Source organism: Danio rerio, chromosome 5 (genome assembly GCF_049306965.1).
Source record: "Danio rerio strain Tuebingen ecotype United States chromosome 5, GRCz12tu, whole genome shotgun sequence".
In the NCBI taxonomy this organism is placed as follows: domain Eukaryota; kingdom Metazoa; phylum Chordata; class Actinopteri; order Cypriniformes; family Danionidae; genus Danio; species Danio rerio.
This window is the reverse complement of record NC_133180.1, coordinates 29521161-29549046: the sequence shown is the minus strand read 5'-3', so window position 1 is coordinate 29549046 and position 27886 is coordinate 29521161. Positions and strand designations below refer to the sequence as shown.

The 27886-nt window shown below is 35.3% G+C and overlaps 2 protein-coding genes across 5 annotated transcripts in view; both read left to right on the top strand.

Moving 5' to 3' along the window:
• niban2b (niban apoptosis regulator 2b) overlaps window positions 1–15564 on the top strand; it is a 52273-nt gene extending 36709 nt beyond the window's left edge. The window contains exons 7-15 of the mRNA NM_001326382.1: window positions 3915–4030; window positions 5484–5588; window positions 7284–7446; window positions 8046–8233; window positions 10633–10788; window positions 12988–13101; window positions 13189–13296; window positions 13384–13495; window positions 14562–15564. Coding sequence (NP_001313311.1) covers window positions 3915–4030; window positions 5484–5588; window positions 7284–7446; window positions 8046–8233; window positions 10633–10788; window positions 12988–13101; window positions 13189–13296; window positions 13384–13495; window positions 14562–15436 — 1937 coding nt within the window. The 3' untranslated portion in view covers window positions 15437–15564. The remainder of the gene's footprint in view (window positions 1–3914; window positions 4031–5483; window positions 5589–7283; window positions 7447–8045; window positions 8234–10632; window positions 10789–12987; window positions 13102–13188; window positions 13297–13383; window positions 13496–14561) is intronic.
• A 2744-nt stretch (window positions 15565–18308) lies between these two features.
• Window positions 18309–27886, top strand: part of npdc1b (neural proliferation, differentiation and control, 1b) — a 42997-nt gene continuing 33419 nt past the window's right edge. For all 4 annotated transcript variants that reach the window (XR_012406886.1, XR_012406885.1, XM_005171947.6 and 1 more), the window contains exon 1: window positions 18309–18633. Coding sequence is in view for 2 of the 4 variants with exons in the window: in XM_005171947.6 (XP_005172004.3) it covers window positions 18549–18633 (85 nt within the window). In the remaining 2 variants the exon portion in view is untranslated. The remainder of the gene's footprint in view (window positions 18634–27886) is intronic.

Below are 27886 nucleotides of genomic sequence, written 5' to 3'. Positions count from 1 at the left end.
ACTTTGTCTTATATGGTGTATGTCAGCTTTAAGAGAAGGTTTTATTGGGCAACTGAACAGGTTTACTAGCGTGTTCATGAATTAAGTCCAGACGATTTAAAACCTATCCAGTGTCCAGACTCTTTGAAAGCCTATTGAATGTCATTGTATAGGACCTGACAGAAGCTAGACAAATATGAGGAAATAGTCAGAATAATTTGGATTCCTGAACACTGAAGCAAGCGTTTACATGTGCTTAAATGATGATCGAAATGAGTAAAAATGTTAAATCTCAAAGTTTTGAAGAAAGTCCAGTGCTTCCCAGTGGTTTGAAATATACTTGCGGTGGTAGTTGGATTGAAACGCATCAATTACCCACACCACATAAATAGTTAACTATATGCGACAAACAAAACATAATTTAATTTTATTTATTATTGCTTTCAAGTTCAAAACAAACTTGATTGCTAAAGTATTCTAGATATAAAATAGCCTATATGTAATATAACCTAATGACATCATCAAATTAATCAAATATGCAGCAAATGAGAAGTAAATGACAGAAAAACGGAATTACAGACAATATCTCAAATTTAAAGATTAAATAAGGCAAATGCTTTGATTTACCCATTAGGTGTACATATATTTCATGGTTTCTGCAACAGGGCGGCACACTAAAATTCACACTGCGACGGCTACATTACAGCTTCTTATTCAAAACTTTCATACACTGACTTAATCTTGCTGGAGTTTATAGCCATTTCACTTTAGGAAGCATTAATACTGCTCTGTAGGTCTATTGGAGAAATTCATAAATATTCCTAGCAAATCTAATAAATGTTGCAGACATCACGTTACTCTTACATAAAACACACTAAATCGCACTTCAGCAGTGTTTATTTGAGAGCACACAAGTAAAATCTGGACTTGAGCAGCGTGTATATGAGGGTGTGCAAGAAGTTTTGTGCACGAACAGAGGAAATCTGCAAGCAAAGAGATTTGCACACATGCTCGTATTGCATAAATGTGATCTTGACTTGTAATACTACGCTCACAACATTTTTCATTAATATAACGCCATTGTTAGTTGGTAGAGCTGTGTAAATGGACTGACGCCACAGCTGGAAAAAAAATCCTAGAGGAAACACTGTATTTTGCTGGAGGTTTAGACCAGTCATTTCGTCCTCTCCGAGTATGTAGCTAAAGCTAAGCTAAAGTTGGCTTAAGAAAAAGGTAATGCAAAAAACGCAAACAATTAACGAACAAATCCTGGACGTTTTAGGAAGTTTAGAAACCCGGCCAAATGTTTCTCTCGTGACTGCTTTTGCAGTCAGCTCCAAAGCCAATAGAAAGCTGCAAATGCAATAAACGCAAATGATCACCGAACGAATCCTTTAGATTTAGAAACCTGGCCAAACAAATTTAAGTGCCAAAAAGGCGTGACTCAGTCGGTCTGCGGGTCAGTCAGTCTGTCAGTGTGAGTGCTAAAATGTCTCATGCACACTGAACAAAACACGTAAACGAGAGGTTTTAACACTACGTAATTGATCGCAGATATTTGGTCATCATTGTATATATTGTAATTTGTTTGTATACGGCAACGCTGTGGCACAGTGGGTAGTGCTGTAGCCTCACATCAAGAACGTCGCTGGTTCGACCCTTGGCTGGGTCAGTTGGTGTTTTTGTGTGGAGTTCTGGGTGCTTCGTTTTCCTCCATAGTCCAAAGACGTGGTAAAGACAGGTGAATTGGTAGGCTAAATTGTCCGTGGTGTATGAGTGTGAATGAGAGTGTATGGGTGTTTCCCAGAGGTGGGTTACAGCTGTAAGGGCATCCGCTGCGTAAAGCATGTGCTGTATAAGTTGGCTGTTCATTCTGCTGTGGTGACCCCGCATTAATAAAGGGACTAAGCCGAAAAGAAAATGAATGAATGAAAGAATGAATGTTTGAATACTCGGGTGCCTGTTAATTTACCTGGGCGGTGCACTCAAGTAAGGTCTATGTGTGGGAAGCACTGAAGGCAAGTGTTATCCAAACGAAGTCTCCTATTGTGCAAAGTATTTAATAGCTCATTGGTGTTATAGGGATATTACAGCATTGTGTGTGAAGAGTTTTTTTTCTTTTCTCCGCCAGATTCTCTGATCATCTGGTGTTTTGGACTTGAGATTAGTTTCTATTTCAGATTTTTTTTTTTTCACCTTTATTTCTCCCATGTGTCCCCAAGCACTGTTGGCCATGTGTGCATGTTTTCACATAAGAGTCAAGCTGTGCTGCTGTGGAGAGCTGGACTTCCTGTCTGTTCTCCCCCAGCCCCACACCCAGCCTGCTTAACTTCCTCTTATTGTAAGGGTACACATACACATTCACACACACACACACACACACACACACACACACGCGCACACACGCACACACACACACACACACACACACACACACACACACGCTTATAAAAACAGGGCATTTTGAGTGTCACCATAACTGACATGGACTTGTACTGCAGCTTGTTAAACGGATAGTTCCCTCAAAAATAAAAATTCTGCCATTTACTTGACTTTGTTTTTTTTTCTGTTGAACTTGATAGGATGTTTTGAAGAATGTTGGAAACTTGTAAACATTGACAACTTTGTTAGGAAAAACATAACGTAATATTTTGTTCGACAGAAAAAAAAAACCTCATACTGGTTAAGAACAAAGGTTGAGTAAATAATTTCCATTTTTGTGGGAATATATCTTTGTAGATCTCTCTCTATATAAAACATGACTCTTCTTTCATTTTATGTCACCCATAACTTTCACTTCTCTAAATGGAAAGGAACTGTACCACTTTGTGATGTCATTGTATTTAGAAACGCGTATCAGTGTTGTTTGTTTATAATAAACAGTTTTGTTATATGCTTAGATACTTTATATTTTGAGGATGTTGACGATTATAGCCCCTTTCACACAGTAATTCCAGTTAATATCCATACAATTACTGGAACGGCTTTACTGGTATTTTTAAAAAGGGCCTTTTGACACACAATCCATTTATGGAAATTTACCAGTAACTTCAATGATGAGTATGATGGTGTCCATGGCGGATGATGGTGTCAATTTTGATGATGATGATGAGGAATGTTATGGTGTCAAAGATTGTGGTGGTGGTTTTGGTGTCTATGGTGGTGTCGATGTCAGTAATAGTGTGGATTATAAGTATATGAGTGTTATGAGTATATTGTAGAGTCAATGGTGTTGGTAATTGTTTTTTATTTAACGTCTTTGATAGACTTCGGAATTAAGAAAAATACTCATTCTGTTTCAGTCACACAACTGTTTTCATACACACCAATTGCTTTCATGCCTATTTAAGTAGATTTTTAAATGAAGGTTTTATTAGCACTAAAATAAATATATGCTATTGTAAATGCAGTTTTTAAGGCTGCAATAAAAGGATCTAAAAGTACAGGAATTGTCTGCTTGACTCTGCTTATAGAAGGTTGTGAATAACCCAAATAATCACTGCTTCATAGTTCATTTTCTAAGTGACCTAGTGTTTGGATGATGTTGTTTTTTGTTTGTTTGTTGTATTTTCCCCTTCGTCCCATTTCTGGCCAAATGGCATGTGGCATTTCTGCACTGTGTCAGAGATGTTACTTTGTCTCTAATAAGATCACAAACATGAAACATTTTTTCTCCCTCTTCGGCTTTTGCCTGTTTTGACCACTGATAAAATCTAGCTTAAGCCTCTTCAAAGTCCTGGCTACTCCTAAGACTTTTTGACCTTTAAGGACCTTTTAGGATGTTTCGTGAATAACTTTTATCTTTACTAGGATCTTCTCTTTAATTGTATGGGAAACCTTACAGTTTTCTGAGAAATTTCTTTAGAATTTTGTCTCTTGGAGCAACTCTTTGTGCTAAGAATCTTCATAAATACAGGCCCTGTTTTCTTGTTTAGGTTTGCCTGAGGAGTGTAAAGTTCAGACTCCGGCGTTCACAGATGCAGTGCGACTTTATCGACAGTCTCATGGTCATTATGGAACCTGGGATATGATGTGTGGGAAGCCTCCACAGGTAATGACAAAACACAATATTCAATATATCTTTATATGTTAGAAGACCTCATATTTGTTTGTTTGCTTTCACTTATTTTTTCCTCTGAATCCTTTTATTCATAAATTATTTTTTCTATTATTTTACATGTAATTTACTTTATTTGATTTTTATTTTTTTTTATTGTATTTTGGACACTGGTCGATCCAGCAAATAAATGTTACCTTGTGTTCTATTAAGTTGTTGTTTTTATGTATTTTATTTTAAATAAATGTTTTTAATAAAATTGTATATAGTTAATATATAATAATATTAATAATATAATTAATAATATTAATATATTTATTTATATAATATTTGTATTTATTATTTATTTATTACTTATTAGTAATTATTTGTTTATTTATTTTATTTTTATTTTTTATTATTGTTTTTTATAACTTATTATTTTTTATTTATTTATTCAAAAAAAGCAGTGTGTAGAAGGGTGAAATGATGTCACCCAGTATTTGTTTGGGTTATAATTGAAGGTCAGAGCTAAATTAAGTCATGGGAAGTGACCCAGTTCAGTAAAAAAATAAATATTGTGTTACTTCAGAGAAAGAGAACAGGGTATATTGACCTTTTTAGGTGTGTTATTAGTCAGCTCTGCAAAATTGCAAAAAGAACATATTTATTACATGTTCATTTAACACTGCATTAACATTTATTTAAAGACATGTATGGTGAGTGTAGATCTTGAACATGAATAACATTAGTGGAGTCTGACCTTGATCTTTTATCATTGATTAAAGTCATGTTACAAAATCACATGATGAAGATAAATACATTTTTATAATATTTGTTTAACTGTAAATGGCAGCTTGCCTCTGTTTAACCTGTGATCCTCTTGGCAGCATCATCAAATTTACTTTTATTTTTATTTTATTTTTTTTATCTTTTTCACTTATTTATTAATTTATTAGTTTATTTTATCAACTGAGCTCTTTAACTTTATTGTTTTCTCTCTGAAGTGAGTAAAAAATAGAACATGCGTTGTGTGTGTCCTCCAGTAACTTCCGACTGTAACTCTGATCTACTGTATATGGTTTAAATTTTCAATGTTTGCAATATGTCGGGCTGAACAATAGATGTTAATCCTGCACAGGTTTATTTTTCTTGTAATTCAGTAACACTATTCTTGTATGTTTTGCGAGAAGGATGTCACCGTAGCCAGTTTAATGACACATGAACTTCATTCAGACAGACTAAAAGTAGTACAGTAGTAATTGTAATGTGCTTTAGGCAGGCCGGGTTTCCTCATATGTCTAGTCAATGTGATGGGTATGAGTAAATAAAGCCTCCAGGCCTAATGTGTCAATCAAACTCACAAGACGACTTCATAATTTCTCTGCAATCAATCTCATGTTGATTTTGACGATCGCCACTGTAAAGTGTTGTTCTTTCTTCAGTTGTTTTCTGACTGTCACTGCAGATCCTCGCTAATCTGGTCATGGAGACCCTCCTCCCTGAGATGAGAGACCTCATAACTCCGAAACTGAAGGGCAAGATGCATGAGAGACAGAAGAACTGGATGCTGGTATGTCCTGCATTTTAGATGCTTTTTGAAAAAAAAAAGTAATGTAAAAAAAGGTTTTACTTTTTAAAATTAATTCATTTGTTTAATTGTTTATTTATTAATTTGTTTGTTTATTTATTTGTTTATCTGTTTTTCATTTGTTTTATTTGTTTTTGTTTGTTTGTTTTTTGTTTGTTTATTTACTTAGTAATATTTTATATTTGTTGTCTTTTTTTATTCATTTTTTAATTCATTATTTTATTACATTGGTTAAAATTAATGAGTAATTATTTACCCAAGATTTATTTGTTTTATTAGGTTTTTTCACATTATTTATTTATGTTGTATAAGTAATTGTGTTCAAAAAATGAAACCAACAAGCAAACACTTGGCATGAGCTGATCTGATTTCCCAACAATTTATTTTATTATTTTTTTTTTCTTGTTAATTCTTTTTGTGTTATCTTTCTTAGTATTTATTTGTTTGTTTATTTGTTTGTTTGTTTATTGGTCGGCAAAACCATTTTATACTTTGTGCAGTATAGTATTTATATATTTTTTTTTTACAATTGTATACATTTTGTACTATATGCTTTTTTATTTAATGATCGTTATTATATTAATACTTTTTGTTGATTTCATTTTTTGTTCTTTTTATTGTTTTGTAGTTTTATTATTTTTTTACATTTTTAATTAATAAATGAGTAATTATCAAAAATGTATTTTTTATTAAAGTTTTCATTATTTATTTTATTTCATTATTTATTTATATAAAAAAGTAATTGTGTTGAAAACCTACTGAACAAGCAAACATTTGACATGAGCTGAACATTTTATACCTTTTTTTTCTTGTTGATTCTTTTGTGTTATCTTGCTTTGTTTTCTTATTTACTAATTAGTTTTGTTTGTCTACTACTCTTGTTTTAATATTTTTGTTTCTTAATCTTCGTATTTAATTTTTTATTTATTTCATTTTTTTATTAATACACAAGTGATTTACAAGTAACTTCCCAATGTTTAATTATATTTTGTGTGTTGTGCAGTCTTGTTTAAAAAAAGTACAGTGCTCAGTATAATTGAGTACACCCCATTTTAAAAATGAATATTTTTAGCCATTTCTCAGTGATTATAGGCAATGTATTTTGGTGCATTTAAACAAAACAGATTTATTTAACAGATATTTTTATGAAAATAATATTTTAGTCAACAAACATATTTAGAAATTGAAAGATAATACAATTAAATTCAAGCTAAATATTAAATTTAATCATGAACTACAAAATTTCAACTAATTTTTTAATTTTTTTTCTTTCTCTTGATTTTTCCTCTTTTTTTTAATTTGTATTTAATATTTTTCCATGACATACAGTATAAATTTGGATGTACTAGTTCTTGGACCATTAGTTATTTTGTTAGATAAGCTCCAGATTTGGCTTCAGTACTGACTAATCTAATGTATTTGCACAAATAAAAAAACTATAGCATCCTATAAAAATATTAAATTAAAAGATAGATTTGTGAGGGGTATACTTGTATATGCTGAGCACTGTATATTTTATTTTGTTGTGTTTTAATTCACAATGATATGTATAATATAAGGGTCCTAATTTTATTGACGTTGGTGTAGCACATTAGTAGTATAAAGTCTGCTTTGTAAGGAATCAGATCTTTCTATTTTCCAGCAGCCTGGCTTTACTCCAGTGTGTTTTGTGTTCAGATATCAGATGCAGTGTACGGCCTGGTTCAGAGTCAGGCTCAGGCTCAGTATGAAGCTGTAGTGCAGAGCTGTGAAGCAGGTCGACCTCCTCTTGAAACCACCATCCGCACAGACATGGACCAGATCATCACTTCCAAAGAACACGTGACCAGCAAAATACGAGGTTTGACGTCTTTTCTCCTACAATTCCTTCATATGTCTTTACTAAGTGACAGAAACGGGCTGCTTATTATTTATCTGAAAATAACCTGCCAGATGTTTATCTTATCATATCAGGTTTCTGGTGATATGCTTTCCTAGGAAGTGCGTTTTAAAGGGATTGTGAAAGAACAGACAACGTTTTGACAGCTTTTCTGAAGTGTTGTTGACGCACATGATAGAAGTGTTCTTCAGAAATTGCAAAAACGCCTTCTGTTTGTCTGTCCTATGTATTCATAATATCCTTGGATATTTTATTGTTTCTGCATACTTTGATTATATCATGATCTAGCACTGATGTAAAGAAATAACTAATTAGTCACTTGTGGCCAGGACCAGGCAGCATTATTATTAATTTTTGCTATTTCTGCACAGATTTTGTAAAAAAAAAAAAAAAAAAAAAAWATATATATATATATATATATATATATATATATATATATATATATATATATATATATATAGAGAGAGAGAGAGAGAGAGAGAGGAATAACTTTGAAAGTATAGTAACACATGAACTAAAAATAACTTTTTTGTGTGTTTTTTTTTTTTTTTTGTCTATAGGGCTTGTGCTGCCCAAAGCAGAGAAGCTTCTAAAGGTCAGCATCCAGCCATACATCAGCTCAATCCTGGACGCTCTGATGGAGCCCACGAGCCGAGGCTTCTTCGAGGTGCGAGACCTGTTCTTCAGAGAGCTGGTGGACATGAGCAAGAATCTCCTCAATGATGGAAACAAAGAGAAACTCGGCGAGGTAATGTAGAACTTCATTTTGCAGTTCTGTTTCACATGTACTTGCTGTATATTTAGTACAGTCATTACATAAACTGGGTGATAACAAGGTACTACCTCTAAACCTACACCTGAACCATGTTATTATTGCCTTATTTACATTTACATTTAGTCATTTAGCAGACGCTTTTATCCAAAGCGACTTACAAATGAGGACAAGGAAGCAATTTACACAACTAAGAGCAACAATGAATAAGTACTAAAGGCAAGTTTCAGGTCTGTAAAGTCTAAGAAGGGAAGTATTAGTAGTTTTTTTTTTTTTTTTTTTTTGTACAGTTAGTGTGATATTCAAAGAGGCAATTGCAGATTAGGAAGTGAAGTGGAGACTAAATAGTTGAGTTTTTAGTCGTTTCTTGAAAATAGCGAGTGACTCTGCTGTTCTGATGCAGTTAGGGAGTTCATTCCACCAACTGGGCAGATTGAGCGTGAGCGTTCGCGAAAGTGATTTTTTCCCTCTTTGGGATGGAACCACGAGGCGACGTTCATTTACAGAACGCAAGTTTCTGGAGGGCACATAGATCTGCAGAAGTGAGTGCAGATAAGAAGGTGCTAGGCCAGAAGTCACTTTGTAGGCAAACATCAGAGTTTTGAATTTAATGCGAGCAGCAACTGGCAGCCAGTGCAAACAGACTAGCAGCGGAGTGACATGTGCTCGTTTAGGTTCATTAAAGACAACTCGTGCTGCTGCATTCTGGAGCAGCTGAAGAGGTTTGATAGAGTTAGCTGGAAGCCCAGCTAGTAGAGAGTTGCAGTAATCCAGTTTGGAGATGTAACCAAACATTTCCTTGGGTAAAGTAAGTCTAAGGGTTAGTTCACCCAAAAATAAGAAATTCTTCAATTATTCTCACTCAAGTGGTTTTAGTTTTTTTTTTTTTTCTCTCTTGATTTCTTTTTTCTGTTGAACACAGAAAAATATATTCTAAAGAATGTTAGACACTAGAAACTGTAGTAGGAGAAAATGGCTGTTTTTCCCCAACATTCTTCAGAATATTTTTCTTTGTGAAATATGAACAGAAGACATAAGCTTTTCTAGATTTTTGTACAGGTGCTTCTATACAGGTTTATATCCTCTGTGACTACATGTGACCCCCCCCCCCCACCCCCAAATCTCTCATCATCTGCGTACCCTTCAACTTTTCCAAACCAGTTTGAGTTTCTTTCTTTTGTTTAAACCAAAGGCAAATATTTTACAAATGCTGAAAACCTGTAACCATTTACTTCCATTGTTTTTCCTAATATGGAAGTCAGTGGTTACACATTTTTAGCTTTCTTCTAAATATCTTTTGTGTTCAACAAAAGAAAGAAACCCATTAAGATTTAAAAGCACTTGAGGCTTGGTAAATAATGAATAAATCTTCATTTTGGGTGAACTATGCCTCTAAAGCAGAGCTCAAACTGCCGGCCTGCTGGCATTAGTAAGATTCTACTGCTGGCTAAATTAAACATGTTAAAGTAAATGTGAATATGTACATAATTGTCACCTCTTTGTTGTAGTTTAAAAAAAAAAAAAAAGAATGATATTGAGATGAACAATTGCCAGTGAAGTCAATAAAGTTACTCAAACTGCGCTCTACTGTTTTACGCTATCTGTTAACTTTTGGTTAAGCAACAGTTGATTAGGATATAATTATAATTATTATGCCTATTATTAAATTGTAGTATTTTCACAGAAATTTAAACTACCTCTTCAATATGTACAACAAGAAACAAAAAGAAAGAGCTTTGATACTCTGGGGAAGAATGTATGAGTGCATCAATTCCATCAGGTATCCACTTTATTTGTGTGCTAGAATGTTGTGTGCAGAGTTACTGAAGTTAGTCCTGCGCGCTTGCGGTTTTTTTAGTTACTACTTTGGTTAGGTGCGTTAATCTGATCGTTACTATTATTCAAAAGAAGGTAATGATTCGCACTCAATTGCTTAATACTGTTTTTATTTTTTACTTTTTCTTACATTTTACGGGTGATAACAGACAAACAGACGTTTCGGCACAAAGCCTTCCTCAGTAATGTGCTTGTAATGTAATTACAATGAGGAAGGCTTTGTGCCGAAACGTCTGTTTGTCTGTTATCACCCATAAAATGTAAGAAAAAGTAAAAAATAAAAACAGTATTAAGCAATTGAGTGCGAATCATTACCTTCTTGTGCTAGAATGTTAAAACGGCCCTCCGATGAATTCTCAGTCCTAGATTTGAGACCCCTGCTCTAAAGCCATAGTTCATCCAGAAATATAAATTCTGTCATTTACTCATCCTTCACTTTCTTCCAAACAACTTTGAGCCTCTTTTGCTCATAGGTGCTAATAGGCGAGACATGAAAACCTTTTAATATCTCTTAAATCTCTTTTGTGTTTGCTGCCCAGCACATGGACAAGATCTCCATGCTGGCCTTTCATCCAGTGAAGATGCAGAACGGCTATGAGAAGATGGAGACTCTGAGTTTAGAGGGACTCCAGCAGCGATTTGACGTTTCCAGCCCGTCTGTGTTTGTCCAGAGAGCTCAAATCCTAATGCGAGAGGTCAGTCACCTTTGAGATAAAAAAAAATATCTGAAGAATTTCATTATAAACAACCACCCTTACTGTCACACTGTGGTATTGACAACAAACTACACGTGTACCAGTCATCTGAGCTGCTTTTATGAGATTTATGCCATCAGAATGGTTTGTTGAACTGCAGCTTGTTTAAAGATGTATAGAAACATCTCTGTTAGTTAGGAAGGGGGTTGTAACGGCAAAACAAGTGGTTTCTGTGTGTCAATTAGGGTTTGGTTTGAGGTTTTTGTTTTGTATGAAACTGTAGGCCCTGAGGAGGTATGTGCTGTTGTGGTTGAGATGTTAAACCTCATTTCGGTCACTAAATGACATGGTTGTGTTTTTATAGACTAGCATATGACTGTGGATTGTATCGACCCTTTCATATGAAAGCTTTTTTTTTTTTTTTTTTTTTACTGTAGAGACAGATTTTCAGAGCACTGGGAGTGGAGAAACATGATTGAACTTGAGTGTTGTGAATTACCAAAATGTTGATCCACCCTTTCCATGTGGTGAAATACGCTCCCTTGTGGTAATAAGGATTAGCAGACCATAGTTTCTTGTGAAATGCTTGTTGTTGTCTTTTTTTTTTTTTTTTTGCTTGGAAATTTCAGTGGCTATTGCACAAAAGCTAGATAAAGCTGGGATTTTCGAGCTCTCCTTGTTAAAATTTAGCTTCTGCTCAGTCACGCGATAGCAGGCTAAATTAAACTAAATTAAGTTACTATTGAGATTTATTCTTTGCAGCTGCACCAGAACAACCAGGCTAAGAGTAATCATGGTATTATATCTGTTAGTTTCACTGTCAATGCTACTAGAATTGTGTTTTATAGCCACTCCCTGTTCTTGGCTATGTACAAATACTTTCCAACCATTAAAATTTTAAATATGTACTTTCAAATGTATTCTTCAGGTCTATTTCCATCTTAGATGCAATCCTGCTTAACTTTGGATAAAGGCTAGAATACAATAAGATTCATTTTAAAGGTAGCACGTATTCATTATTGTTGAAGCTTTTATTGCAATACAGACATAATGTAAGCTGCAAAAAAAGGGCTTTTTAAACATGTATAATAACAAAAGAGATTGTATACATTTCTGTTTGCTTCGTTGTATAAATGCTTGGTATCAGTTTATTTTGATTCCTTTAACGCATTGTGTTGAATTTAAGTTACATTGCATCTACATCTACTTTTCATTAGATTGTAAGTAGACTGTTAGGTTGGGTTAGGGTTAGTGTAAGTTATAGTCAATTAAATGTCTGTTGAAGGAGCAGTATCAGCAGGTATTAAGCAGACCGTCTACTAATACTCAAATGAGAAGTAATTGACATCTTTTAGTCAACAAAATGTGCAATGGGGACCATCAAAATCAAGTCTTACCAAATGTTTAGTGTAAACTCGTTCATTCATTTTGCTTCAGCTTTAGTCTCTCTTTTAGAGGTTGCCACTGTGAAATGAACCGTAAACTAATGTTTAAAATAAATTTAATTGCAAAAGGCTCATAAACCTCTTTGGTAAATGTTGAAAGTGAGAAACAGCTACATTTGTTACAAAATTTCTGTCATTGGTAGTATTCATTTTTGTTTTACTATACTAACGTTTGCTTTTTTACTGTTTACTTTAACCTACAGTAAGTAACTCCTTTGAATAAAACAGTTATGAGTTATTAAACATTAAGAAATTAATAGTAAACTAAAAGTGACAATGTTAATAAATGGAGCTTTATAATAAAGAATCAGCTTTTTAAATCATTATCTCTGGCATGAACAGATTGACATGTAAAAATGTTTGTTTAAAATGTAATAGCATATTAAATCATTAAACATTCTCTATGTTGAATCCTTTATTTTGTTGCATTTTATTCTCTCTGTTCTAGGGCTTTGTGGTTTAGTAAAGCACATTATAAATAAAATGTATTATTATTATTATTATTATTATCATCAAACATTTGATGCTGTGATCAGCACCACAGTGAATAAAACAATTAGAATATTTTTACGAGGCCTTTCTTTAAGCTTTGTTTTCTAATCTCACATACACAGACACCTTGCATAAAACATGCTTATTGCCTACAATTTGCACATCCAAGATTATTTTGTCAACTAGCACTGCCTTGTCTAATCTGCAACTCTGTGTGGGTTATTATATTATTTTTAAGGATATATTTATCTGATTTGTGCAGCAAATGGATGACGCGGTGTACACGTTTGAGCAGCTGCTGCACCAGAGTTTGGAGGACCAGGAAGGAGAAGATCTCTGTAAAACCATCCAGCGCTGCCAGGATCGGGTCATCAAGGTAAAACACAATGTCCACCTGCCTTATCATACCTTTTGGAATCATTTTAAACTTAATTTTTGTGTTTATTCCACATTGGTTCTCTAGAAATTTGACTATGACAGCAGCACTGTTCGTAAGAAGTTCTTCAGAGAGGCACTTCTGCAGATCTTCATCCCCTACATGCTGAAACAGCTCTCCCCATCATGCTCTGCTGTAAGTCCTGCAGCTGTTCTTATAGCAGTAATGCATTATCTGTTGGAAAAAAAACACTCTGACATAGGGTGTATTCTGTTTTTGCAGGAGCTCCCTCGCTTCCAAGAGCTCATTTTTGAGGATTTCTCTCGTTTCATTCTGGTGGAGAACATCTTTGAGGAAGTGGTCCTGCACACGGTCATGAAAGATATAATGATGGGTAAGGTTTCTTTCAAAGAACAAGATGAGTTTAAAGCACTGATGTTATGGAAGTAGTGACCAATGTCTAAACTGTTATAACCCAAATGAAATTTTGCCCCAGATACTCCAGTTTCCTCCCACAGTCCAAAGACAAGCAGCATAAGTGAATATAATAAACCAATAGGAACAGTATATGAGTACTTACTGTATGTACTAAGCTTTCACTGCATGGGCATGCGCTGGTGTGGTTGGCACTCTATTTCTCTAGGGCTGCTCCCGATAATCAAGGAAAAGGCTGAACGAATTCTGGGAGCTCTGGAGAACTACCTGATCTCGTACCCTCTTACATGATTATTGACCAGGCGAGAGCCTTGGGCTGACTTATCTCCAAGCTCAGGGTTCTCTCCTGAGACAGAACATTTACTCAGGAGAAAAAAAATAAACCCAAAATGTCAATACTGCAACAGAAACCAAACTGTTAAACATGTACTTGTGGAATGCCCTATTTTTAATGTTATCAAAGAACTTTTTTTTATCTGGAGAGACTTAAAATGAAATATTTTTTAAATGTGAATGCTTCTAAAATTGTACAATTGTTTTAGCAAAGAATAGTTTTAGATTTTTGTCTTTTATATTATCATTATTATTAATTATGTATTTTTATCTTGTGTATTTATTGCTGTTGATTTACTTTTAATTTTTAGAATATTTTTTTTAATTATAAAAAAGTGTTATTTATAAAATATGGTAAACTTGATCTGTTTTTTTTTTTTTTTTTTTTTTTTTTTTTTTTTTTTTTTGCCATAGCATAGCCAGAGAAACTAAAATGACAATGAACTCAAAATTATTTCTCTTTCTCTCCCGGGACAGCATGCAAAAGCTGCTAACATTATCAAGCAATATCTTGAAGTCTGAACACTTTTGTAATTTTTGTATTTATTTTTTACAAATTGTCATATTCTACCAACATATTCTCTAAATGACAATAGTTTTTATTTGAAATTTGGAATAAATGTTATTAGAGATTCCACAATGCATTCATGCCATCAGTGTGGTCTGATCAACATTTCCTCTTATGTCTCCAGCGGTGAAGGAAGCAGCAGTCCAGAGGAGACACAACCTATACCGAGACAGCATTGTTTTGACCAACAGCGACCCAAACCTTCACCTCCTGGCAGAAAACCCTGCCATCGACTGGGCTGAGGAGTATGGAGGAGGCCAGGAGGAGGCAGGTGGAGAAAACGCTGGAGATCCCGAAGCTCAGAAGAGGCGCAGGATGAAGCAGGTGGTCTCCATGATCCAGTTAGAGGGCACCGCATCAGTGCTGCCCCACGAGTCATGTCTGGAAGTGCCCAACGTGGGCAAAATTCCAGAGGAGGAGACCGAGGTACATTCAGACACCTCATTATCCCAAAAATCGGAGAAGCAAGTGCCCAACGGAACCAAAGAGGATGTGAACAGAAATGCGGTTGAGGAGAAGCCACCTACAAATAGAAGTCCGCAAAAAGAGGAAGAGAAAACGATGGAAAATTCACCACAGGACACAGAGAGCAAGTCAGCAATAGATTGTGCCATTCAAGAAATCGACAAAGCAGTTCAGGAAGAGGAACAAGAGAATCGGACACAGAAAGAGGAAACCGAGATAAAAGCAGACACTCATTTACAAGAAATGGAAGGAAGTACAAATAAAGATCCACCTTTAGGTTCAGAGGATTCAGCCGTTAGGGAAGTGGAGGCCGTGACGGCATCAGATCAACAGGAAAATCACATTACGGAGGGTAATCAAGACTCCCACACGGAAAAGCCCATCTGTTCGTTACAGCAGGACGACAGTGGAGTCCAGTCGCCCGCTAATGAGGTAAAAGTAGAGGAGCATCCAATGGAAAAGCAGGAATGTAATGACGCTGAGACAGGAGAGGACACTGGGAAGGGAGAAAGTGCACACGTGGATCACAAGTGAAAAGACGATTCAGTTAATGTGTTTGTATACCTGCAAACATTGAGGAAATGCATTACACATTGCTCTTAAAGGGATAGTTCACCCAGGTATGACTATTAACTCACTGTTTACTCAACCACAAGTAGTTCCAAACCATTTATACATTTCTTATTTGTGTTAACATTAAAAAAAAGATGTTTTGAAGAATGTTTGACATGGTATTCAACGTTCTTTAAAATATATTGTTTTATGTTCAACATAAAAAAGAAACGATCCATGTTTGGAAAAGTGCAGGGTAATTGATCATCTATCCCTTTAAAAGAGAGTTTTATTTTCACTATAGTCTCACATTTCTGACTGTATAGACATTATTTAGTGTCTATTGTAGTGTCTATTTTTGTTCTTGTCACGCTGTCACAATTTTTGCACTTAGAAAAAAAAAATCACGTCACTCAGAGCTGGACTCGATTATATACACGTCTTACAGTAGGTCAAAATGTCTTTCTAATCATAAATACGAAATCCAACACTATTAGGATTCTCAATCATTTCTGAGTGTGCTGAAAATCATGACGTAAAGCAGACACATTCTGCCCGATGTTAATAGCATATGTTGCCTTATTTAAACTATGTTGTTCCATCAGATTTGTTTTTATTGATCAAAATCATCTGCCTCGCCCAGAATTCAAACTGAAGACACTGACTTTAATTTTTTCATAAGGTTTTTTTTTTTTTTTTATGTAAGTTTGTTTAATGCCTAAGCAATTTTTGTTGTTGCTGAAAATGGCATAAGGAAATGTCAGTTTTCTGCACAGAAGATATTCTGATGCTGTGGTTTAACTGGTAAAGAGTGCATCATTTTAATCCCAGTTCCAAAACCGTACAAATGAATTCAAGTGATTTTCCAAATGGTGGCTTTTCCACTGTTGAGCTTTTCATTTTTATTATTATTATTTTTTATTTTTATGTGTAATTGCTTTATCAAATCCGTATCAAATATCTGGGTTGCATGTGCACTGTAGTAGTTTTAGTCAATGCTGAGGATACTGTGCTGCAGAGGGTTGTGGGTCTTTGTGGAGATGCGTGTCATTTTATTTAAGACAGGTGAGTTTTTTTTTTTTTTTTTTTTTTTTTTTAATACCGTAGGTCGATTTAATTCATATTCATGTTAGTACAGCGCCACTGACAGAAAACCAGATACTAATATTAGATCTTTGTATTTCAAATTGAAATGTTTGTTGTGCAAATAGTTGTCTTCGATGCATCTGTCCACAAGGTTTCCTCCTTGCTGTTTGAGATTTTCTTAAGTGCAGTTTTATCTATGAAATGACAAGTACTTCAACTTGGATGTAACTGAATATATTTTCTTTTATTTATTAGTTACAAGCACTTGGTACTATACTGCATCTTAACCTTTTTAATTGTATGCTACTCAAATCCTTTTGTGACTTATTTTATTGTTATGTTTTGAAAAAATAAATCATTCACTGACAGACAGTTGATATATTTTTTGTTTTTAAAATGTTTACTCAATTGAATCTGATAATAGTAACACTTTACAATATGGTTTAGTTGTTTACATTAGCTGAACAGATCTTGGACTGCAGTCATTTTAAACACTTCAAATTAACTAAAAGTTGATTGTTCAAATCAATGCACTACGAACTAACATGAATATGAATTTGATGTTAGTAAGTGCTATAAGTAGTATCTCCTATTAATTGGTTTATTAAATACATTATTTATAGGTGTTCACCTGAAGTATTTCTCCGAATGTGGTGTGGTGTATCGGTTACACCAGCAGGAGGCAGTGCACACTTTTGTCACGCTAGCCGCACCAAATCCTGAACACTGGCCTGAACCAAGATGAACTTGCAGTAATATTTATTTATTTATTTACATTAATAACAGGAGATACATAAAACCTCAACTTTTACTAATATTGTGTGACCTGAATAAAAAAAATACATATTCATTGTACAACTAGTTACACAAATGATACAAAGTATAAGGGGAAAAAATCATACATGAAAGAAAAACAAATATTTAAAGAAAATGCTATAAAAACACACATAAATATCTTTAAACAGTGACTCTCAAACGTTTTTTATCAAGTACCACCTCAGAAAAAAATGGTCTCTCCGAGTACCACCAAAATGAGCAGAATTGAAATACAGTAGCATAGTAGGCCCAGTAAAGAAGCTTCAACTTTGCACAGTTAAAAAACGTGGCAGATTACCTCAGAAATATAGGCTATATGTCATATGTGGCATATTTTATACATGATTTTTGATCAATTTTGAAATGTGTGTAGCATGTACATGACATGTTTCATTCCTCCGCGTTACATATGTATATGTACCACAGTTTGAGAACCACTGTCTTAAAAAAAACGTAAATTATTAAGAGTGTTACATAGGCGTACCAAAAGGGATCTGATCAAAAGTATTATGTTTGTTATTTTGATATGATAAATGACATTATTAATGACCAATGATATTATTGTATGATATAGTATTAATGACCAATGATATTATTTTGATATGCTATTATGATACGTGATATTATTAATGATCTTATAATAATAAAAAAAATTTCAGCAGCTCAGTTGTTTTGGTAGCTTTCTTATTAAGCAGACTCAAAATAAAGTTTCAAGTCAACATAATTAAATTTATTTTTATGAAAAATTATATATATATATATATATATATATATATATATATATATATATATATATATATATATATATATATATATATATATATGAGCGTCTGTTGAAACGCATTTTTAATAATTATCCAACGTACGCATCGACAGCTCGCAGACGCCCAGACGTGATGACGACAATGTTTTGCGTAGCTCGAGCGCGCAAGCTCTGGTATTTTCTCCGCTCAGACTCAAAGTGAGAGAGATCGGCTCAGCTCTTCGTGTCAGTCACGCAGCGCACAGGCAGCATCATCAGCATCAGCATCATCAGCTGCAGCAGCGAGCGATCCCGCACACCGTAAACACTCCTCATCCACTGCAGACCTGACTGCCATTGCACAGACATTACAGGCGCAGGTTTTCCGCGACTGTGGGACGGGGGAATGATAAACCCCGGGTCCCCAAAGCCGTTGTACTGCTCGTAAGGATGCGATCACTGAGTCGACCGTGGGCCTCGACACTCGCCGAGGCTTTCCTCATCACAACAGTGGCCGTCAGCGCCGCGATGGCAGGTAGGACGCGTGTTATTCTTGGCGTTTATAGAGACTGTGTAGCTAAACTGCTTACTTGGGTTAAGTAAACAATGTCTGCATATCAAATGTAAAATCTGCTTGTACTTACCGCGTATGGATAATACATTATGAGTATTTTGATATTTTAGTACACAAGTCTACTTCAGATGTAGCTGCATAACCAAAATCTTAATTAGCGTATTTTGTATGAGATTTATTTTGCATCATTAACAATAACAGAATGTTTTGCTTATGTTTAGTGTCTTTTGGATACATTGAGGCTTGAATTTTTGTCTTTGATTTGTTGATTATTCTGCTCTATGGCCATCTGAAAATGATGAGGTCCTTTATTGAAATGAGCAATGATTTTAATATAGCCTAGTTAAAGTTTGGCAACCAAGTTTTAACATATTGTTGATTACTATTTGTAACCACAGGTTTACTAAAATACCATGGTTAAAGCTATGTTAGTTACCATGGATTAACTACAAAAAGGCCATAAGAACCATGGTAAACTTGCGTAAGGAGCATAATAAATGTCACGATGCATGAAAGAACAACAAATCTGTTGTGTGACGCAAATGGGAGAGATTCGCACCACCTTGTCATCCACATGTGTCCATTTTTGGAAATGGGTGCACATTGTTTTGATGTCATTCTCATATGACAGTAATTCCTCAGAGTTTTAGAGTCGTCTCCATGTTTTTCACTCGGCAGATTTTGCATTAATGTCCTGATAATGTCGCTCGGTTCATTGACACGTACACTCCGAGGGGCTCTTCTCTCTCACCTCTTGTTGTTGAGTAATGGAAACACTAACAGGCAATCAGCAGTCAGGAAGGAGGACTCCAGATCCTGACACGTTCCTTCTGACACGCAGGTCTGAGAGCTATAAATAAGAACAAAAAGAATGTAGAACATGACGGCCACTGGAGTCTTTCATATCAGACCAAAGACAGACTCTGCACTTGACACTCAAGGGAAGCATGCACAACAAAAGACTCTTTCCCATTTTACAAGGCCAGTTCTTGGCAGTTCATAACTTGTACTTGCATATGTTTACACTTATTTATATGTATCTTTGTTTGTTCTCTTATATTTACCCAGCTGCTCATAAACCGATACACTAAAAAACATTTACTATGCTGTTTTCTAAGAGGAACACTTACAGATAAAATGTATCTACTGTTAAAATTCAACATGCAACTACAAATGTTTGACATTTAATGGATTTTTCATTCATTCGTTTTTTTTTTTTTTTTTTTTTTTCTGTTTAGTCCCTTTATTCATCAGGGGTCACCACAGCGGAATGAACCGCCAACTTATCCAGCATATTTTTTACATAGCGGATGCTCTTACAGCTGCAACCCATCTCTGGGAAACACCCATACACTCATTCACACAATTGGACAATTTAGCTCACCCAATTCACCTATATCGCATGTCTTTGGACTGTGGGGCGAACCGGAGCACCCGAAGGAAACCCACGCCAACCTGGGGAGAACATGCAAACTCCACATAGAAATGCCTTCTGACATTGTCGAGGCTTAAGAACTAGTTTGTCCAAAAATAAAAAAAATATATGTTTTTACTTACCCTCATGTCTTTCCAAACCCTTAACACAAATTAAGATTTTTTTTGTAAATCCGAGAGCTCTCTCATCCACCATAGATGACAACTGTCCAATTCAAAAGTCCCAACTTTTATATTTATGGACTATTTAACAGCAAATATCGCATACTGTATGCATCCAATTTCTTAAAAATACCGCTTGAGCCTAAATTAATCATGAATGAACCTTTTGTCAGCTCACTGTGTCAATGACTCGGCAGAAAGCACAAGAAATCTTCCTCGTAAACATTCAAGTTCATGGTTAAAATCTAGCCTAGAGCGCATTCTGCTGTTAAAAAGAACGCTCAGAATTGATTCATTAGAGAATAGCAATGCGTTTTGAAGATCTCTGATATGATTTCTCAAAATATTTTAAAAAGCTGTTAATAAGAGATTAAAGAGAACTTTGGTTTAACACTCATAGGTCCAGTCAAAAATGCGGGCATTTTATGCTATTTCTGTAGAAAATTGTTAAAAAAATCAGCGGATTTATGCGGAATGATTTTGGGAGTATCATAACTAAAAATGTAATATGTTAAATACAAAATAGGTAACACTTTATTTTGATGGTTAATTCGAGGATTAGTAGACTGTCCGCTTAATATCTGTTGATACTGCTCCTTCAACAGACATTTAATTGACTATAGGAAACTTTGCATGTACAAGTCAACTTACGCTAACCGTAACCCCAACCCCAACCCCAACCTAACAGTTTACTTATAATCTAATGAGAATTAGTTAGCATGTAGTTGCATTATAACTTAAATTCAACAAACGAACTATCAAAATATAGCGTGACCAAAAAAAGGATACATTTTTAACTTTTAATTAATGTTCACAATGCAAATCTAAATAGATTCTTCTATTTGGTAAACAAAGGTCTCTCATGTAATGTCTACTAATAGACAGAAAATATTACTTTAAAAGTATATTTTAAGTACCTCATATGAACATTTTCATATTAGTCCGTAATATTACTGAAAAATGAACTAATTTAAAAACTGAATAATATATAATTTTACACAAATTTACATGTAAGGACAGTAAATAGACTCAATGATGGGCTAGAAATCTGCGTATTTCTGCACGCACAGATTCCGTGTGGACCTTGTCTGGCAGTTGGCTGTGCGCACGTGTGTGAGCCCATTTCAACTGTTGAAAAAATGACCAAATTTAAATAATTTTAATTTACTAGAGTTTAAGATGCATGCAGATCACCTTAAAGGATGATTAAGAATTGAATGAGTACAATAGTCATGATGACACTAAACCGATATGTTGACAGTATCTGAGGCACAGGCTGTAAAGACTTTGCTCTCAGGAAAGGCTGATGGAAAGCAACAGCTGATTTGCTCTTAAAAACACATGAAAGCTATGCTATTGCTTCCATTTCACAAGTTCAGATGTTTTAAGAATAAAGCATATTTGCCGTGCTGTCCAGGGAGAGGGCTCTGAGCTCGGAAAAGACACCCCGACTCGAGTTATTCCCCTTATCGGAAAAGAAAGAGACGATGGGGTTGGAGTGAAGTGTCTATCCCGGCGAAGATATTGTTTAGGAGGTGAGGTGTCAGAGTGGTGCGCGATGCTAAAGTCGTGAGATAATGCAGGTAGGACAACCTTTTGGTATTTATAAGGGTTTGGTATAATGCTGATAGGATAATAGAATGATTGTCAATGATGTACAGTATTAGAAATGCTAAAACATCTGCACATGCTCCTCCTAAAATTTGTTTGTAAAACATCACTTAAATAAGGGCATCTAAAGCATGATATAACAAATGATCTGTGGGTTATTTTGAGCTAAAATTTCAGACACTTTTGGGTGTAGTATAAAATATTAAGTCCCACAGCAAAAAAGTCCCCCCCCCCCGCCCTAAAAAAAAAAAAAAAAAAAAAAAAAAAACAGATGAAAAGAGAGAGCCTAAGAGCCATAAAAGTTAGTGATATTTAACCCAAAGCGCAGACATTTCACAAAGGCTTTTGGAGGTTGCTAGGACTTTGCTCGCACTGTAGAGGAGCTGTGAAGTCGATAATTGACCGTCTAATGAGAAGGAAGACAGCTTAAGTAACCTTCAGAAATAAGTACCGCAAATGGTTGTTCTTTTTAAGAACTTGAATAGAGGCAGTTATGAAACCCTGGAGATTTATTGCATTGTAGATCATTCAGGTGCAGAGAGAAGAGGAAGGTGTACTGCAAAAGAGAGGAGGGAAAAATATCTAAAAACACGATGTAAATAACAATGTCAGTGCAGTAAAAGGATTTTAATGGCTAGGTAAAGAAATAAAGTGCTGATTAATATTACACCAGATAAATAATAAATAGCATGTTTATCATTTTTTTATCATTAAATTAGAAAAGTTAGATAAACATATTTATACAGTTGAAGCCAGAATTATTAGCCCCCCTGTTTATTTTTTCCCCAGTTTCTGTCTTTGCCATGATGACAGTAAATATTATTTGACTAGACATTTTTTAAGACACTTCTATACATCTTAAAGTGACATTTAAAGACTTAACTAGGTTAATTTGGCTAACTCTGCAGGTTAGGGTAATTAGGCAAGTTATTGTATAACAATGGTTTGTTCTGTAGATTAAAAAATATACTAAAAGCTGAAATAATTTTGACCTTAAAATGTTTTTAAAAAATAAAAGCTGCTTTTTATTCTAGCCAAAATAAAACAAATAAGACTTTCTTCAAAAGAAAAAATATTATCAGACATACTGTGCAAATTTCTTTGCTCATCATTTAGGAAATATTTAAAAAAGCGAAAAAAAAAAAATTAAAAGGGGGGCTAATAATTCTGACATAGACATTGAATGAAACAGTAGATCATGAAAATTGACTTGAAAGTGCTGGAAAAGTCATGGAAGTTTTGTAGTAAAAATGTGTATGAACCCTGATTGTAAAAATGAGATCATACAAATTTAAAACAAAATAACCAATAATATAAAACGTTATGAATTACCGTGAGACAGTGTTGATAAATCTTGTTAAAATGTATAATGCTTCTTTTTTGCTTTAAAAAATCACACTTTAATTTGTTTGCTGCTTGAAACCCCTGGACCTTGTAAATATATTTGAATAAACGGATGTAGAATAAAAATAAAATTGATTTCTCAGTTTATGAAAAATGTCTGTAGAATTATGGCAAGTGGCTTAAAGCCTTGAAGCACTCAGAAGAAGTTATGCCTCTAAAGAGATTAAATGCGGTAATATCGGAGTCTGTCGTTCTCCTTCTGCTGATCTTGCCTCCTGTACCATACTCTGATTTAATGCCTGGAGTGTAGGAAGTCTGTCTCATTTCCAGTTTGCTTCTGTCGTTATTACTTTCTCCTGCTCGCTGTGTGTTTGAGTTGCAATTTAGCCTGATGAACCGTTCATAAGTCTTTCAGTAACTTCATACAGTCACGTCAGACCTAAGCTTCCGTGAAAGAGGGCGAGATGTTTTAAACAGCGCATGAAGTAGACCGTAATCCTCATATACTTGCGTGTGTTAGACTTCAGATTGTTCTGTCATGTTAATCTCACTTCAAAGCAGATGTCTAAACCTAACATTTTGCACTGCGCGACTGCGAAAGTGAAGAGATCTGCCTTCAAGTTCAGCATCTTTCTCTCATGCTCTACAATTTGTGTGTATTTGAACAGCAGAGGAAACGTCTGGCATAATAAGTACAGCTCAGTTGCTTTGTCACTTTTCATTGTTTCAGTTCTGCAGCTTTCTTTTGATGTGAAAATGAACACAATGGCGAGATGTGTTATTGAAACACAAAGCTGCCACTCAAACGTTGCACCATAGAAATCAAACATCGTGAATATTCTTAAACTGTCTCTCATCGCATGCTTTCTTTCACACAAAGCTTCTACTCTCGTTTTTCTCTGTCTTATTTGGGTTGCTGTATACATATTTTACAGTATACACTGTAAAATGTATGTATATGTATATGTATGTACTTAAAGTGTACAGTGCAATGTCATTGGCTGAGAAATGACTGGTTTATAAATGGTAACTAAATACGGGATTTCACCAAGTAGGACATGTTCCAGGATCAACATCTATATTGATGCTGGAACAACATTCCAATCAGACAATTAGGAGATATGTTAACAGTTTATGTGTAACTTTAGGCTTACAGTCATGTGCTTCTACATGATTGTTATCCAACTAGTATTTCCTACTGATTTTGACAATAATATACTGTTGGGGTTGGGGTTAGGGGTCAGGATTAGATATGGATTAATTTTTTTGAACAAAAATGACATTCCAGGATCAACATAGATGTTAATGCAGGATCGCATCCTACTGTAATTGGCAAAATCACACACCCACCATCAAATAAAGAGGTACCCCTTTTGTTATTGCTTTTCTTCTTTCTTTTTTCTCTGAATCCTTACAGCGCATTTTCACTGGGAGCACAGCGTAGCAAGTGTTTTCAGTTTATTCATATATAAGTTGAGCGAAAACACCCACGCAGTGCATTACGGCAGGGGTGTTCAAACTCGGTGCTGGAGGGCCGATGTCCTGGAGAGTTTAGCTTCAACCCTAATCAAACACACCTGAAGCAGCTAATCAAGCTCTTACTAGATATACTAGAAACTTCCATGCAAGTGTGTTGAAGCAAGTTGGAGCTAAACTCAGCAGGACACTGGCCCTCCAGGACTGAGTTTGGACACCCGTGTATTATGGGATTGAAAGCAGGACAGAGAAAACATTGAGACCTGCCAAGAGCATCAGATAGGTTGGGCATTTCTCCACTTTATGCAAATGTCAAGTGAAAAACACCAGTCTGCAACCATTCATTCATTTGTTTTCTTTTCGGCTTAGTCCCTTTATTAATCAGGGGTCGCCACAGTGGAATGAACTGCTAACTTATACAGCATATGTTTTACGCAGCAGATGCCCTTCCAGCTGCAATTCAACAACGGGAAACACCCATACACTCTTACATTCACACACAAACACTACGGCCAGTTTAGCATATTTAATTCACCAATTCGCCCTTCTTGCTGTGAGGGGATCGTGCTATCCATGCCACCGTGCTGCCCCCAGTTGGCAACCAATCGCTGTAAAAAGTAGACAAGGCAAGATTTTTGAGTGTTTGCGGAGCTGGATTACTGTGCTAAAATCACTTACATGTAGGCTACTATGAGGATGTATTCCTTCACACTTTCAGTTCATGCAAACCATGCATGTTTGTGTGTTTATGCATTGACAATTCACGTGTGATAAAGGTGTAAACATGATGCCTTTCAGCTGTAAATTGACACGCCCCAGGGAAGTGGGGTTGTAGTATTGACAGCAGCACTGATCGCGGAAATGCACCATTTTAGCCTGTTCACACAGGGAGTTTGCTTTACCACTTCCCATTGACTGTCAATAGAGTGACGTCAAGTGTTGCCAAAATGAATTGTGGAACCATCAAGTTGCGCTGGATCTAAATATTTAGCAGTGTTTGCATGCCATTTACAGTATAGAATTAATATGAACTAAAGCATAGACATAGAAAAAAACACCATTCATTTAATTTTAAAAAAGCTGCTAAATTGTTTTGCAATTTGTAATTAATTAATTTTTTTTTGCAGTAGAATAAAAATCTATTTTCCATTTGTAATTTAGCAAACATTTTACTAATATTTAAAATAATATTTTAAAATACTATTTTCGATTCACATAGGCTATTAGAAAAATATTTAGTAATGTTTTCATATGCTTTACTGCATAGAATTCATTAAAATAGAAGTAAAATGGCATTGATTACAAACTGATATTAAAAAATAGCACTTAATAGTTTTGCAATTTGTAATGTTTTTTCAGTTGAATAAAACTAATTTCAATTCATATATTTCATATTTGAAGATTTCTTAAAAATTTCGTAAAAGTCTTGTCTCATTCTCGTGAACCCAATCTTGTGTCTCGTCTTGTCTCTTGGAGTAAGCGTCTCGTCACACCCTGAGTAAGCACCCAGTGCTTTATGATTGTGCAAACTAAAACTGAAATTTTCTAAAAAAGCCAACGTGAAGATTTTCTGAAACTCTGGGTACATCGGAGTTTTTGCCTCATGACGTCAGTGTGCGCATTGTTTTCTCCTTTCTGATTGGCCAACATGAGTGGGTTCACATCAAACCCGATAGACATGAATGAGGCAAATTATGCGCTTTCACAGTAAATGCATCACGTATACTGCGTCATTCATACTGCAGGACAGCATTCTGCAACAGTCTTCACATTTGCATTGCATTGTAAAATACTTAATTCCCTATTTGGTGTATACTCAGAATTAAAGTGTTATTATTATTACCTGTTAGTTTGACATGCCCTTAAAGGACCATGAGCCGCCTCCATCTCAGCAGGGTGTTTTCACAACTCTAGTTTGAAAAAAGTCAGGAAAGTGGGTGAGACCAGCTCTGTTTAGGTGGGAGTGTCGAGTGGGGAAAGAGGGACGGGTTTGCATTAAATTGTGAAAAGAGTTTCAGTTCGAGCATGCGCTGATTTTCACAGAGGCAAAACAACACTGACTAAATTTGCATAGACATTATTAATTTAATTATTATTTATTCATTCATTTTCTTGACAGCTTAGTCACTTTATTAATCCGGGGTCGCCACAGCGGAGTGAAACGCCAACTTATCCAGCAAGTTTTTTACGCAGCGGATGCCCTTCCAGCCGCAAGCCATCTCTGGGAAACATCCACACACACATTCACACACACACTCATACACTACGGACAATTTAGCCTACCCAATTCACCTGTACCGCATTTCTTTGGACTGTGGGGGAAACCGGAGCACCCGGAGGAAATCCACGCGAAGCAGGGAGAACATGAAAACTCCACACAGAGACACCAACTGAGCCGAGGTTTGAACCAGCAACCCAGCAACCTACTTGCTGTGAGGCGACAGCACTACCTACTGCGCCGCTGCCTCACCCAATTTAATTATTAATTAAGTAATAATGTTTATTATTTATTATTTGTAATTTGTCGACTTTAACTGCAGTTTGGCACTTTTACTTTCATTTAGTTACATTTCATGCATGCCCCCCATGACAAACAAGATACTGGACACTGATGCAAGAGTGTAGTTTTAATGGAATGTTTGACACCGCACGGCGAATGGGAGAAAGAAATCTCTGCATTTCTCGCTAACTTAGATGTACAACTGGACTCTGTAGGTTGTCAGAAAGTCGTGTGTGTATAGATTAGCCTGTCACAAAATGCGGCAACAATTCTACACAACGGTAGTAGTTTGATCAAGGTGTTTACATTCGGAAAGTGCATCTTTCAGTCCATAATATTGTAGTGATATTAGCGTACTGTGTTAGTTACTGAATCACTTTGACTAAGGTATGTCTTTTAAAACTGAAAGAGAACTGCTGATGATACTACTTAACTTTGCCTCTTAATAAACATAAACAAAGAACACTGATCATCCACTTACCAAATCTGTAGAGACAGGACAATCAACTCCAACTGGAACCGCATCTTTTTTTTTAAAGAAGACGAGTGGCCAATCTGGATTTCACCATTTGATGCAAAAAGCTCTTGGGTAAAAAAAAAAAGTTTCTTACAAACGTATTTTTGTTGCGTGTACTGCAATCCCCACACGTGAGTCCAGCTGCGCTCTCATCAAGGGAAAGTGAAAAA